This window comes from Myotis lucifugus, unplaced genomic scaffold, assembly GCF_000147115.1.
Source record: "Myotis lucifugus unplaced genomic scaffold, Myoluc2.0 scaffold_20, whole genome shotgun sequence".
In the NCBI taxonomy this organism is placed as follows: domain Eukaryota; kingdom Metazoa; phylum Chordata; class Mammalia; order Chiroptera; family Vespertilionidae; genus Myotis; species Myotis lucifugus.
In genome coordinates, this window is record NW_005871068.1 from 751,784 (window position 1) to 767,492 (window position 15,709).

General features: G+C 44.6%; 1 protein-coding gene across 1 annotated transcript in view; it reads left to right on the forward strand.

The window, feature by feature from the left end:
• The first annotated feature begins 31 nt into the window (after nucleotides 1–31).
• SMS (spermine synthase) overlaps nucleotides 32–15,709 on the forward strand; it is a 31,953-nt gene continuing 16,275 nt past the window's right edge. Inside the window, exons 1-6 of the mRNA XM_023751352.1 lie at nucleotides 32–162; nucleotides 3,590–3,680; nucleotides 4,195–4,259; nucleotides 9,148–9,323; nucleotides 10,492–10,646; nucleotides 11,101–11,190. Coding sequence (XP_023607120.1) covers nucleotides 32–162; nucleotides 3,590–3,680; nucleotides 4,195–4,259; nucleotides 9,148–9,323; nucleotides 10,492–10,646; nucleotides 11,101–11,190 — 708 coding nt within the window. The remainder of the gene's footprint in view (nucleotides 163–3,589; nucleotides 3,681–4,194; nucleotides 4,260–9,147; nucleotides 9,324–10,491; nucleotides 10,647–11,100; nucleotides 11,191–15,709) is intronic.

Genomic DNA, 15,709 nt, shown 5'->3' on the forward strand with positions numbered 1-15,709 from the left:
TTCAACAATAAATTCTTTAAAAAAAAATTCCATGTTCAGGGAATCACTCTCTCCCCACCTCCCCTTAATTGAGGCCACTGAGTGTCAGTGTTTCTCCAAAGCCCCAAAGGTGATTTTGCTGTGTAGCCTAGAAGCCCTGAACAGCACAAGCATTGTGGACTGGTAGGCAGTGATCTGGACTTGGTTAAAACAGGTTCCTAGGCCCCTGTCCAAGTTTTTCTGATGTGGTAGGTCTGGGGAAGCACCCCATATAGCAGCGGTCTCCAACTGGTGGTCCGTGAGGTCCGAAAGGTTGGCGACCGCTGCCATATAGCATTTCCAGCAGGCTCTCAGGGGATGCGGATGCTGCTGGTGACTTGACCCCACTGTGGGTACCAGTGTTCTAAGTGATCACCTATTAATGCAGACCATTGGCAAATGCAGGATGAGAACGTCTACAAGAAGCCTAACAGGAACCTGAGATCCAAGAGTTCATGTGTTTTGTTTTGTTTTCCCTTAAACTTACAGACTATCAAAACTTCATGTAATGAAAGTGTAGATGAAAGTCGATGTGTTCTGAGACTAAGAAAGGGAACCTAAATTAACACGTGACCAGTAACAGAAGATGCCAGTGCATTGCGCTTTTGTATTTTCCTAACTCTAGGTTTACACTATATCTAGACTGGTTTAGGATGCTCTGAAGATTGTTAGTAATTTGCACTCTTAATTTAAAAAGGTAAACTCCTGGGTATTTTTGATGGCTTTCATTCCATTCCCCCAATGGATACAGAGTCCTAGAATTGCACGTGGCTTCATTAATGTCTCACATTCTCTCCCTGGTTTTTCTATTAAAAGACACCCCCCTTGTCCAGCCAGGGTGGCACAGTGGTTGAACCAGGAGGTCATGGCTCAATTCCTGGTCAGGGGCGCATGCTCAGGTTGTGGGCTTGATCCCCGGTAGGGGGCATGCAGGAGGCAGCCAATCAGTGATTCTCTTATCATTGATGTTTCTATCTCTCCCTCTTCCTTCCTTTCTGAAATCAGTAAAAATATATTTTAAAAAAAGATACCCCCTCAACTCGGTTTACAGAGGCCCAGAGGACAGTGCTGTGAGATGAGGGAAACTTAGTTTTGAGGCCACCTCCCCTTCCATTATTCTCTTTATATGTATACTTGGTCCACCCTTATGGCGGTACTTGGTATTCCCTCTCCTGATGCTTCTCAAAGATGTCCTCACCCCTCTCTCCCCAAGCCCAGATTTGTATTTCTAACGATGTAGCATACCTCCACATAATGTGTTTAGCAGCTACCTCAAATGCATCTAAAGTTACTTCTTCCTCAAGGGTGATCCGAAATCGGTCCCTTTCTGCTCTCCATCCTGTCCATGGTCTGGCCCCGTTTCCAGCAAGTCTGGAAGCAGTGGTCTGAGCTGTCACTGCACCCTCCAGCTCCTACACGCTCTCACATGCAGCCCCTCTCCGCCCTGGCCTCTCTTCTCTACCCTCCCTGCCACCATCTCTCACTGTCCTTGCTGCGGTCCATCCTTTGGGGATCACAGCAAATCAGACAGTGAAGCCTTGCATCTCTGACCATCTCCTCAGGGGCCTTTGCAGCCGGCCCCACCTCCCTCGCTACTGCAGTTCTTTTTTTTTAATATATTTTATTGATTTTTTACAGAGAGGAAGGGAGAGGGATAGAGTTAGAAACATCGATGAGAGAGAAACATCGATCAGCTGCCTCCTGCACACTCCCTGCTGGGTGTGTGCCCGCAACCAAGGTACATGCCCTTGACCGGATTCGAACCTGGGACCCTTGCATCTGCAGGCTGACGCTCTATCCACTGAGCAAAACTGGTTAGGGCGCTACTGCAGTTCTTGAAGCTTCTCCCCCAGACACCAATTTCAGCCGTCCAGAGGGCTTAGAATTCCTCCTGGAAGAGAGTTTTTGAGTGACAGGAGCTGTTTGGAAATTGCTTTTATAAGCAGAAAAAATTAAAAGGAGCATTGCTTAGTTTAAAGACATTTTCTCCATTGGTCTTCCTCTTTCACTTGGTCAGCTGGGACCCATCCCCTGGTGCCTGACCCATGGGTACCCGTCCCAAAACCTCACTCCCCGCTCCCCACCACCATCCTGACACCTGCTCAAGGGAAGCACTGCAGATCCACACCCTGCTTCTGGCCTGGCTTCTGGTTAATGACCCCTTGGCCATGCAAGGTCCTGGTCCTCAGCCACCTTTTTACATGTCCTCCATATTCCCCACTGGTAACTTCTTTATCCCTCGCGGTTGGTGCTTGGCACCCCACCTTCCAGCATTCTCTGTGTTCCCCTGGTTCTTCGCAGAGGAGTCTGCTACAACCACCCAGGTGGTTAAAGGACCCCATTCCTTTGTGCTGCTGGGGAGGGGGGGATGATGATGATCAGCTCATTCAGATATAGATGCATGTGTGGTGTCCTGGGCCTGAACTTGATTTTGAGGCCCTCTAAGGGCTGAGGGTGAAAATTAACTAGTTGCATTTATTTTTACATCTAAGCACATTGCCTATCATCTGAACATAATTCATCTTCTAATTTAGTATATTTCAAATATGTGTTTAACCATGACTCATAGTAAGAAATACCTTCACATAGTCACATACACATCTGCGTATATATAATACAAATACACAGTATAATTGAAAAAATGCTTCCTCAAATAATTAACTCAATGCATGTGATACTCTCACTTTTTTATTGCATAAGAAATGCTGCTCAGATCCACTAAACTGGGGGTCAGAAAGCTTTTTCTGTGAGGAGTCACATAAAGTCTCTGTTGCATATTCTCCTGTGATTAAAAGAAACGCGCTCTTTAAAAGCGTAAAAACCCTGTTTCGAGTCCAGGCTTTACAAAACGTGCTGCAGGCTGGATCTGGTTTGCAGGCTGCAGGGAGTGTGCTGACCCTGAACTTAGCGAATTTAATCACCACCTGCCTGCATTTGGAAATAACCAGCTCTGGTTTTCTTGTTCCTTTTTTTAATTGGATTTATTAGGTGACATTAGTTTGCAAAACCATACAGGTTTCAAGTGTACAACTCAACAAAGCATCACCTGCACAAGGCATTGTGTGCCCATCGCCCTAAGCAAAGTCTTTTTCTGTGCCCATTACCTCCCCACGTGCCCCACATCCATCCCCTCTCCCCCTTTCCCTCAGGCTATCACCACACTTTTCTGTGTCCATATGTGTTATGTATATGGCTCTGTTTGAATTCTGAAGGTTAATGGGGAGAACCTAGTTGGCCCCTCCCCACCCTCCCTCCCAGTGGTCACTAGACCTGGCTGAATCACGTGCTGGGTAAGCTTCTTAAAAATCAGATTCACAGAACTGGCTACTGAATGACTTTCTGGGCCCAAGAACCTGTTTTGAAAACCTTAGTATTTGGTGACTCTCTCTAAATCTTTCCTGAATGATTGGTGACTTCCCTGTCCCTAAGTGGCTCTAAAAAGGAAGCAACAGGGTTACGTATGTAATTTTGGGGGGGAGGGGAGAATTGGTCTTTCCTTTGAATTGGGTTGACATCTTTTTTTCCCCTTTTGATACAATTCCTAAACTTAAAATTATGCTTTTCTTTGTAGCTTTGCCAATTTGAGAATTTACCCACATGGATTGGTGTTGCTGGACCTTCAGAGTTACGACGGCGATGCAGAAGGCAAAGAAGTTGACAGTGTCGGTTTTTCACTGTTATTTATTCAAGTATTTGAGGGTCCCAAAGCCCGTTCCGTTTAATAATGTTAAAATGATTTCACTTAATTGCTGACAGTAGACGTTCCTTCCCCCACAGTGAGTGGTTTTAGAAGAGAAATAGTTGATCCTCAGTTGTTGGTAGGAACCTGGCTGCCACTTTTTCATTGAGCTTGAGGACTGATTTTCCTGTGCACCGCAGCGAATGGAATGTAAAGCTTTAGTCAAGATGTTATATCTGCATTACCCTTGAACATCCCCCTTTCCCATTGTTTTCTTGGTCACTTAGACGGAGGTTAGGTCAGCAGCACGGGGACTGGTTGGTGTGGGATGCAGAACCTGTGGAGGCTGCTGTAGGGAGGGGAGGACAGGTGTATTTGGGTACCTGCCAGTTCACATAGCTCTGTCAACACAGCCTCAAGTTCCTGGTCTGTCATTTAGCCGCAGTTCCATTCAGCCTATTCTAGAAGCCCATTGATTTGATTTCTTTTAATCGCAGCTTTTGAACAAAGTAGAAGAAAGAATGAAAGAATTGAGTCAGGACACTACTGGGCGGGTGAAGCGGTAAGTCCACTCCCGAATGTCCTTTTGTGTTGGGTTAAGTGATACAATAGTTGGGAAGGTGGTGGTGTCCCTGAGTTGTGTCTGCTAAAGATATGGCACAGATCAAAGTCAGTTTGTGCTTCTGGCCACATGGTAGACGGAGCTAGTGGCCCCTCACACCAAAACAAGACATGAGAGGACACACACGCGGACTGCGAGAGAGACATGCTGGATAAAATGAGACAAAGGCACAAAGGTGATGTGGAGTGAGTCCCAGAAGCTTGAAACTCTGGAGAGCAGAGAACCCGGTGAGGCTGCTGCCTCAGTCAAAGGGGAGCGAGGAAACTTCCCCCCTTCTGTCCAGTGAAGGGAAAAGGGCGCCTGTCTCTGTTCTGAGTTCTGGGCTCCAGAGTAGAATGAAGCAGTTAAGAGATTTATGACAGGGTAGGGTGACAGAAAATTTGCAAGTGAGAAGTCTTTGCAAGATACTAAGAATCAAGAGGCCACCCACCTGAGCAGCCACAGGTAGGTTCTCTTCAAATGGTAATGAAGACAATTCAGCTTTCCCTGTCCAGGAGTGTAGCCACTATACCCCACGTGGCTCTTTAAAATCCTGTATAATAAAAGTGTAATATGCAAATTGCACATTGATCACCGGGGGGCAGAAGCTCAACGCAGGAGCTGCCCTCTGGTGGTTAGTGCGCTCCCACAGGGGTAGCTCGGCTCGGCCACAAGCCAGGCTCACGGCTGCGAGTGCAGTGGTGGTGGTGGGAGCCTCTCCCGCCTCCGCAGCAGTGCTAGGGATGTCTGACTAACTGCTTAGGCCCGCTCCCTGCAGGACATCCTCTGAGGGCTCCTGGACTGCGAGAGGGCACAGGCCAGGCAGAGGGATCCCTTCCCCTCCCCCCCAGTGCACAAATTTTTGCACACCGGGCCTCTAGTTAAGGTAATAAAAAGAAACAGTTCAGTTCTTCAGTCTCACTCCCCTCATGTCAATAGCCAATGGTTGATGACTGCCAGGTTGGACAGCGCAGAGGTATTTGCCAGTGGTGTCAGATGTTAAGAGCTTTGCTAGAAGCTATAACGTCAACATTTATTAGAAGGGATAGAGTCTGGTAGGTCCTGGGAATTAATGGATTTACAGCAAGTCATTCTTAGGAGTTTGCTCTTGCCTGCCTGGGTGGTTCCTTATCAGGCCCCCAAAAGTTAGGAGGCTTGTCCCTTGCTCATAAAGGCCAACACATAGATGCAGAGACATAGAGGGACTTCACCAAGGTCACACCATCACTGATGGAAGCACCTGGAATACAGATTTCTGTAGTTCATGGCCCTTTTCAGGAGAGGGAATCCTTATTGGCAAGAGCTAGGATGTTTAAGTACTCAGTGGCTCAGCATGCTAAGTGTGATCAGTCCATAGGAAGGCTCCAGGGCCATGTACCAGAACTAAAAAGGCGTTTAGTCTCTGGTGGGGCAGAGAGCAGGAAACTGCAAGTGAAAAGAACGTGGCACAGTGCAGAATTTGCCCGCTTTTTTTATTTCTGTCAGAACGCCAAGTTCAGTTTATGTGTTCTCAGCCCCTTCCCCATCCTTAAAAAACACATCCACACCCGCGCTCCTTTCTGGATTTGTTATCTTTTCCCATTTCTAAGAGTTTTCCTTATCTACAGCCATTTGAATTGAACACGTTCCCACTGTGTTGTAAAATGTCTAAACTTGGAGATGATGGATTGGCCGACTTCAAAATGCCTCTGAGTTTTATTGGTCTGATTTTTATCGGAGTTAATTCTGGGAAGAAGGAAACAGATGGAAGGCATTTATGGGCCTCAGCATTTATGAGAAGTCTGGTTCGTTTGTGTCTTTCTGGTCCAGGAGTTTCTAAAGGGATAGTGAAGTTAGGCTTTAGATGTTCACTTCGAAATGCAGAATTTGTTTTTGCTTGTCACTGTTTTTACGTCTCTTCATAAAATCAGGGTGGAGGTCACTGTTTTTATGTCTCTTCATAAAATCAGGGTGGAGGAGGTGAGAGGTGATTGGAAGTACTTTGTGGTAGGCCCTTTGTTATTGACTTCAAAAGGAAAAGGATGGTGCTACTTTTCTCTCCCGGGAATGACATCGTTAGAGAGTCAGTCATTAACAAATAACTCAGGAACATCTGAAATTATTACTCCCCTACGGGCAATAAAGTAAATGTAATTTTTCATCTATGAAGCCATGTTTTTTTTTAATATATATTTTATTGATTTTTTTTTTTTTTTTTTACAGAGAGGAAGGGAGAGGGATAGAGAGTTAGAAACATCGATGAGAGAGAAACATTGATCAGCTGCCTCCTGCACACCCCCTACTGGGGGTGTTCCAGCAACCAAGGTACATGCCCTTGACCGGAATCAAACCCAGGACCCTTCAGTCTGCAGGCTGACGCTCTATCCACTGAGCAAAACCGGTTAGGGGTGGGTTTTTTGTTGTTGTTGTTGTTTTTTGTTTTTGTTTTTTTAGAAAATGTATTTTTGTATTCTACTTTTCAAAAGAAGAAGAACAGGAAATCAAGCTCACATCAGTTTTGTTGCAAATAATTCTTGCAATTTACACACCCGTACCTGAGGCCCAGGGCGTATTCTGCCTTTCTTTTCTTTTTTTAAAAAAAATATTTTTATTGATTTGAGAGAGGAAGGGAGGGAGGAGGGGGGGGGGCGGGAACAAATATCGATTAGTTTTCTCCGGCACACATCCCGACAGGGATCGAACCCACAATCTGGGCATGTGCCCTTACCAGGTACCAAACCAGTGACTTTTTTGGGCCCTGGATGATGCTCAGTGAACTGAGCCACACTGGCCAGGGTCTGCCTGACTTTTCTACCATCCAATTTTGATTTTCAGCAGTGATGGTTGGAACAAGAGTTTTGTAGGCTTCCAGAGTATCCCCTGTAGGCCATCACGGGGAGATAAAGGCAGGTCCCGGTAGGATGAGTACTTCATCGCGGTAATGCCTTCCCCATCCTGCTGCAGATCCTTGTTGTTTCTTTGCCAATCTTTACAAACCACTGTGTTGCAGTTAAGGAAAGAGCTCAACCTTAGCCAAGGTACTGTTGACATCACTGAGATTGGGCATTGTTTATTTTCAGTGGGTTTGCGCATAGTTCAGTAAAAGCCGATAGCTGGCTGGCTGGCTGGCTGGCTGGCTGTCAACCAGGAGGTAGGTTTGGTAGGTTTCTGCCCCTGAAAGCTGGGGCTACTCCCCACCATCAGCCAGGGGTGGAGGAAGAGGCTTCCCCCAAGTCCTATTTGCCTGCTCTTGGGATGGGGGAAGGTGTCCTGATTGGGGCTCCACATTTTACAAGAAAAATGTCTGGTCCTGCCTAACATTCCAACAGCTGAATTTGTTTATCTGAAAGATGAAGTGGTAAATCAGGAGCAGTTAGCGTTAAATGAGAGTATATGGGAACTTGATTTTGTAAATCTCAGGGTCCTTGACTATTTCCCCACGAGAAGCCTCTTTAACTTACAACAGGTCCAGACTGGACTCTGGGAAGCAGGTGAGCGGGGAGGGAGGGAAAAGAAACTCATCGGAGCAAGTCAGAGGCCGCATCTCCCGGCGTTTGAGGTGTCTGCAGCTGTTTTGCTATCACACACCACTGTCCGAGAACACATGACTTGGAGACGGGTTGTGCCATGTGTGCAATGAGTTGTCGTTGTGTTTGTATTCCAGTTAGATTTGCCAAGCCCCTTTTCCAGGTCTGTGTTTCCCTGTCTCTTAGTGTCCTCTGCTGGTGGTTTCTAGTACACTCACCCTATCTGAAGGACTGAATACTTCTGCAATAATGGAATCAGAAAATCATCAGTTTGCAGCCACTCTAGTAATAATAGGTTCAGGCAAGGACCTTGTAGATGCCAAAGCCACCGGTGAAGGCTTCTTGGGAGATCAGGACCTTACCCAGCTTGGGAGGATCACCCCACAGCTTGCTTAGTGATTTTAAAGGGACAGAAAGGTACCTTTGCACATAGACAGATCTGGTGCCATCTACTTCAACTGATTGGTCACACTTAGCATCACCTATAATTGGACAAGCACACAACTCCTGCCCCTATTGTGGTGCCTCTAAGACAGTGGTTCTCAACCTTCTGGCCCTTTAAGTACAGTTCCTCATGTTGTGACCCAACCATAAAATTATTTTCGTTGCTACTTCATAACTGTAATGTTGCTACTGTTACGAATCGTAATGTAAATATCTGATATGCAGGTTGGTCTTAGGCGACTCCTGTGAAAGGGTCGTTCGACCGCCAAAGGGGTCGCGACCCACAGGTTGAGAACCGCTGCTCTAGGATATATGTCAACCTGACTCTAATGAAGATGATCAGGCAAACCCACCTGAGGAGTTTTCTGCACAGTACTTGGTTTGGACTTTTCCAAGATGTCAATGTCATGAAACATACAAAGGGGGGGGGGGACTAGTCTAGATTAAATGAGGCTAAGAAAGGAAAAAAAAAGAAAACCCAGCAAAATACATTGTATGATCCTTTGTTCAAAAGCAGAACAACTATAAAGACATTATTTGTACAATTGGAAACACTCGAGGGTGGATTCTGAACTACATGGTGGTATTACATATTAGGGGTAAAGTGTGATGTCTGCAGTGGCCATTTTCTCCTTCAACTTTTTATTAGGAAAATTTAAATCATGCCAGGAGGGTTTTTAAAGAGTAAAGTCCTATGTCCAGCAGTTGTGGAGATTTGGTGGTGGCCATGTTGGTTAAACCTAAAAGGCCAAGCATTAGATTTGTGGGTGCTATTCAGGAGTCAGCCTGGGGCCACGTGGCTTGCTTCTGCACACTCTTGCTCCCAGGTCCAATTTTAAGGCAGGCTCACCATAAGCGGCCTTCTTACAAGGCTCTTTCCTGTCTCCCTTTTTTTCCAGATTACCACCCATAGTTCGAGGAGGGACCATTGACAGGTACTGGCCCACTGCTGACGGCCGTCTGGTTGAGTACGACATAGATGAAGTGGTGTATGATGAAGATTCACCTTATCAGAACATTAAAATTCTGCACTCGAAGCAGTTTGGAAATATTCTCATCCTCAGTGGGGATGTTAGTAAGTATTCCAGCCCTACCCCAATTGTATAACAAAGTGACTGTGTTGGCCCTAGCCAGTTTGGCTCAGTGGATAGAGCGTAGGCCTGCGGACTGAAAGGCCTCAGGCTCGATTCTGGTCAGAGGCACATGCCTAGGTAGTGGGCTCGATCCCCAGTAGGGGGCATACAAGGATCAATGATTCCCTCTCATCATTGATGTTTCTGTCTCTCCCTTTCTGAAACCAATAAAAATATATTAAAAAAAATTTTTTAAAAAGTGACTGTTGGATTATGTTGTTTTCCTGACAAATATCACTGTTGTGGATTTGCCCAAGTTTGTCCTTGGCACTGGTGTTTTTGAAATGAACATTTCTGTTGTGTTCACTTGTAGATTGTCTGGGCCTTCGTGTTTTACAGCAGAGCCAGGAAAACTTTGTCTCGACTTTCCTTTTTCTTAATTTCTTAGTATTGAGTATTTGGATTGTATTTGCAAAAGTATATAATTGCTTATTTACGAAAATATTTTTGTTATGGAAAACCTCACATCTAAGTAGAAAAAGTAGTATGATGAGCCCACATAATACACTCACCACTGAGTGTCAGTGGTTATTGACTCCTGGCTAGTCTTGTTTCCCCTAAACCCCAGTCCACTTTCTTTCTCATTTTTTTAAATTGATTTTAGAGAGGAAGGGAGAAACATTGATGATGAGAAAGAATCATTGATCAGCTGCCTCCTGCATACCCCACACTGGGGATCTAGCCTGCAACCTGGGCATGTGCCCTGACTGGGAATCGAACTGTGACCTCCTTGATTCATAGGTCAGTGCTCAACCACTGAGTTATGCTGGCTGGGCTCTTTCTCATATTTTGAAGCAACTCTTAGATGTTGTGTTATTTCATCTGGAAAGACATAATTGCTTTTAATAATTCATATCAGTACATCCTTAAGACCAAGTTTTTTTCTGAATGACTAATGCAGACATGTATGTCATCTATGTGTGTAATGTATTGTATTGGGATTGATGAAAAATCCACAATCCAAAAAACTACTTTTGTGCGTTGTCGACTGTGTTTAAAAACTGAAAATGAAAAATCTTGGGCTAGAATCCAGCCCTTCCAAGAGGGGTGTGAGTCAGGAGGTGTGTGGGTTTGGGTAGAGTCACCAATTTGGGTCTGTTTCCTTCCTAGATCTGGCGGAGAGTGATTTGGCGTATACCCGGGCCATCATGGGCAGTGGCAAAGAAGATTACACTGGCAAAGACGTGCTGATTCTGGGAGGTGGAGATGGGGGCATTTTATGTGAAATAGTCAAACTGAAACCAAAGATGGTCACTATGGTAGAGATATCCTTTTTATATGGAATCAGGTTTAATGGCTGCTTTTGTTTTCTTCCTCCCTTTTTGTCTTGTGACTCCAGTTAATGTTATGGGGGAAATGTGTGATAAAGAGTGCCTTGAATAAACATTTCAATTTAGTACCAATAGCCTTTTTATGCGGCCAGCAACAAAGAAGCAGAGATAATCTAATTGCAAATGAAAGAGCAAGCAACTTTGGTACCATGTCTACTCAGCAGTTGCCAAAATAGGTTCTTTATGAGAAGAAAAAAATTCATTTCTTTTTGAATGTCCTGGGTGCAGAAATATAATCATTGTCTTACTCATCTTTTTTAACTTGTGATACCTAAATGAATGTTATAAAACTTCTGTTTGTCTTAACCTTTTTAAAAAAGTATTACTATTTCAGAATTCTTTGATATTTTTAAATTCTGGCTAAATTTCTCCTTAACCTGTTCTGAACATTGACCAAATGGTGATTGATGGATGTAAGAAATACATGCGAAAAACATGTGGTGATGTCTTAGACAATCTTAAAGGAGACTGCTATCAGGTACTTGTGTTTTCCAGATAATGTTTTTAAGTGAACTGATAATATAATGTGAATTGTGCCTGCCTAAAACAACTTTAAGTATAACTGGTTAAGAAGATAAATAGATCATCTTGTATGGGAGGAGAATTTTCTGTCTACCCTTCTAGTTCTTGGTTGAGACTCCTATAATCACAGAAAGATTAACAAGAGAAAAACAGATGTTTGTTGACATGTATACCTCATGTATATGTGGAAGATTCCAAGAGAAAAGTGAGTAACACAGAGGTAGCTTTAGAATTTAGGCTTAAATATCATCTTCTCTATATATAAAAGCCTAATATGCAAAGTGTCCACTCTGGAGTTTGACCCACCAGGAGTTCGATCGCTCGCTATGACGTGCACTAACCACCAGGGGGCAGCGTGGAACGAAGGAAGGCACCAGCCGGCAGCCGCTAGGGATCCTACCTGTGCACAAATTTCGTGCACTGGGCCTGTAGTTTTAAATAGGGAAAGGGGATGTAGGTGCTTTAAGGGAGAGTAAATGACTTTTCAGAAAGATGGATGGGCCCTTAGAAGAATAGATAGAAGGCAAAGTAGTTTGTGACAAAGTTTGTCAGAGTCCACGCAGTGTCAGTCTTCTCTCCTGTGATAAGAGGCGATGTTCCTGGTTGAATCCTCTGGGGAGGGGAATGGATGACAGTTGAGTTTCTTTTGGAGGATCTGTCTTTAGGCAGATAAGGGGAGTTCAGAGAAAGCCTCTCTAGTCAGTAGGCCAATGCAGCATATTTTGAGGTGGCATGTTCTGGTCCCCTTCATTCTCTTCGTGAGTTATATGTAGATTTATATTTAGGGCAGAAGTGTACTTACAATAAGAAAGAACTCTGTAATTTCTGAATTTAATAACACTCATTCATTCTTTATTTTTTTCTTTTTTTTAATCCTCACCTGAGGATATTTTTCCATTGATTTTTAGAGAGAGTGGGAGAGAGAGGGAAAAGACAGAAATATTGATGTAAGAGATTTGAGAGAAGCACATTGATTGGTTGCCTCCTGCATGAGCCCCAACCAGGCCCAGGCTAGGGGGAAGCCGGCAACCAAGTTACGTGCCCTTGACTGGAATTGAACCCAGAACCCTTTGGTACTCAGGCCTACGCTCTGTCCACTGAGCCAAACCTGCTAGGGTTTCATTCTTATATAAAAGATGTCATGTACCATTTTATGACCTGACAACCACCACCTTTTGTCTCTCTACCCTGGATAATCTCTCTGCGTCTGGGTCTTTCAGAGGGACTTTGCTAAGCAAACTGGTTCCTGTCCTAAATTCTACTGTACTTGCAAGTTCACCAATCATTACAGTTTGTAGGATACATTTTATATTTTATTTTAGGATGCATGTTTGATGTTCATACCTGCAGTACTTTTTAGAACAATATAATCAAGCAAATACTTACTTTATTTGAACAAAAATCTTGTGTATCTCCAAATGTATAGACACTTTAGATGAGAGCTTTAGTTTGTTGATATGTAAATTACCCCATCCCATTGTCCCTAAAGTGTGTGCATCCAAATTTGATTTCACGGTACACACATGTTAATTTTTTAAGCTGAGAGAGGAATTATTTCCACATTACAATGCAGTTGTGACTGTTTTGTGGGCAAGAGGAAAAAATATACATTTCACTTATACTATGTGAAAGTTTAAAACTGGGTGGGGGGGTGGGGGGTGGGATTAGGTTCTTCAGAGCATGACAGATTTTTTTCACAATGAACTGAAAGTTATCATTGTTAACAAATAATGTTTGCATTGTTAGCCAGGCCCTCTGCCCTGGGTGTTTTAACATTGCATGCTCACCGTGTACCAAGCAGATATTATTTCTATTTTATGGATGAAGAAGATTAAACTTAGAGTTTGAAGGACATTTATTCAAGGTTATAGGGTAATTTTAGAGGAGTGATTCAGATTCCTAGTTCCTTATATGGTTTCCTTATATGGATTAAGGAAAATACTAAACAGAACCCCAACCCAAACCTGCAGGACTGTGGAGTTGTGCATGTGGAATTGTGCACTGTTATAATTAACTAGAGGCCTGGTGCATGAATTCATGAATGGGTAGGGTCCCTCAGCCTGGCCAGTGATTGAGGCCTATGGTGGGACAACGGGCTGGGGGGAAGGGCCGTGGGAGATTGACTGTGGGAGTGCACTGACCACCAGGGGGCAGCTCCTGCATTGAGCTTCTTTTCCCTGTTGGTCAGTGCACATCATAGCAACTGGTCAACCGGTTGTTCCGGTCGTTCGGTCATAATGGTCGCTTAGGCTATTATATATATAGAAGGGCATATATAAATGGGAAGATTTACTAATGGCCCGGGAAATAAACCTTTCCACTTGAAAGTCCATCTGAGGGCAGAACACTGAAGGCAGAAGGTGACACAGACAGTTGGACATTTTAGAGAAAGGGAAAGTAGTATTTTATTTGAAATTGCTGGGCTCTTGAGGAAGTTGTTTGCCTGAACACATCCTTTTCCCCCTGCCTTCTTTCTGGAACAGAACAGCCAGGGGAAGCCTGTACAATTCTTCTGAGGCACACAGTTTTCCCAGCTCTAAAGGGGTGGAGGTTGCTGGTCTCCCTGGCAGCGGCAGACAAGCCCCTTAGGCATTAAAATTCTACTACCATCAACAAATCACCAGGACCTTGCAACTGTTTATCATTTGAAAAACAGAAAATTACTCTGTTATCCTTTTATTAGAAAATAGTAAGTGTTCCAAAGCACTCTACTGAAAATCATTAAAAAAGTACAAAAAGAATACTAAAAGCCGATTTCTGTATGTGCAAGATTTCCAAGTATAAAATAGTAGTAAGTTAAATCTGACACTTTATTTAAAGACTTATATATATTATGTGCAAGAAAGTTTAGTTCATAAATGTAAAAATATAAAAAAGAAGTCAACATAATTTATTATATGAATAATTTAAAGGAGAAAATAATTGACATTAATAGATGATAAAGCATTTGGGAATATATAGTCATTCTTTTTTTCAAAGATCAAAATATTTGTCTTATGACATCCAGTTGGCTTAGAAGTACTTATAAAATATTTTAAAATTTTCTTTTATTTTTTTCCATTACCAATTTTCCCCTCTATGCCCTCTTCCACCTCCATCCCCACCCCCATAATCACCATACTATTGTCCATATCCATGAGAGTTTTCTCTCTCGCTCTCTTTTTTTTGTTGTTAATCATCACCCAAGGGTATTTTTCCCATTGTTTTTGTGTGTGTGTGTGTGTGTGTGTTTTAGATAGTGAGTGGGAGAGAGAGAGAGAGGCAGAGGGAAGCATCTACATCTATGTGATGTGAGAGAGACAAATTGGTTGCCTCCTGCACTCACCCTGATCAGGGCAGGGATCAAACTGGCAACCGGGTATGTGCCCCTGACCTAGAATCAAACCCTTCCATGTGCAGGCTGGTGCTCTAACCACTTAGCACACCAGCCAGGGCCTCTCTTTTATTCTTTTTTGCTCAGCCACTCTAACTCCCTCCAACCCCCCTTCCCCCACCAGAGCTGCTGCCTGCTCTCTATCTCTGTGTCTGTCTCTATTTTGCTTGGTAGTTCAGTTAAATTCCACATATGAGTGAAATCATATAGTACCTGTCTTTCTTTGACTGGCTTATTTCACTTAGCATAATGCTCTCCAGGTCCATCGATGCTCTCACAAAGGGTAATGAAATTTCTTTAGGTAAAATAAAATTGCAAAAGAAGGGCAACTACCAAAACATAACAGAAACCATCAGAAACCTAAAGATAATATTGTATTAAACTAGGGGCCCAGTGCATGACTTTGTGCACCTTGAAAGGAACTGTGGGCCGCGAGGCTGCGGTGGGCACAAGGGTGGGTCTCGGCCCATCCTCTGTGCCCCCACCCGGCCCCTCCTGCTGCGGCCCCCGGTCCCCTCTCTGCCGGCAGCCCTGCTCCCGCTGCCGCTGCTCCCATGTGCTGACAGCCTGCCATGTTTCGCGCATGCACACATCATAGCATCCGGTTAGTTGGTTGTTCTGCCGTTCGATCTATTTGCATATTAGCCTTTTATTATATAGGACTAGAGGCCTGATGCACGAAATTCGTGCATGGGGGGGAAGGAGGGGATCCCTCAACCCGACCTGCACCCTCTCCAATCCAGGAGCCCTCAGAGGATGTCCTACTGACGGCTTAGGCCCGCTCCCCGTGGTTCTCTGCTCTCTGCGGGGCCTGCCTGCTCCACACCATGGTGACAGGCAAGCAGACCCTGCTGGGTGCTGCCTGCGGGCCCGGTGACAGCAGGCAGTGCCCAGGCCTGCTGGGCGCTGCCTGCGGGCCACGCTTGCCTGCTTGCAGATTGCTGGGGCAACCCACTGGCAGGCCCTGCTGGGCGCTTGCCTGCTCCAGGTCGCCACAGCAATGCCTGCTGGGCTCACGTTGCCGGGGTGACGCCACCAGCGTCCTGCCCCGGCTGCTATGGGCACCTCCATCTTTGTTGTGAAGTGGCGGTTAATTTGCATA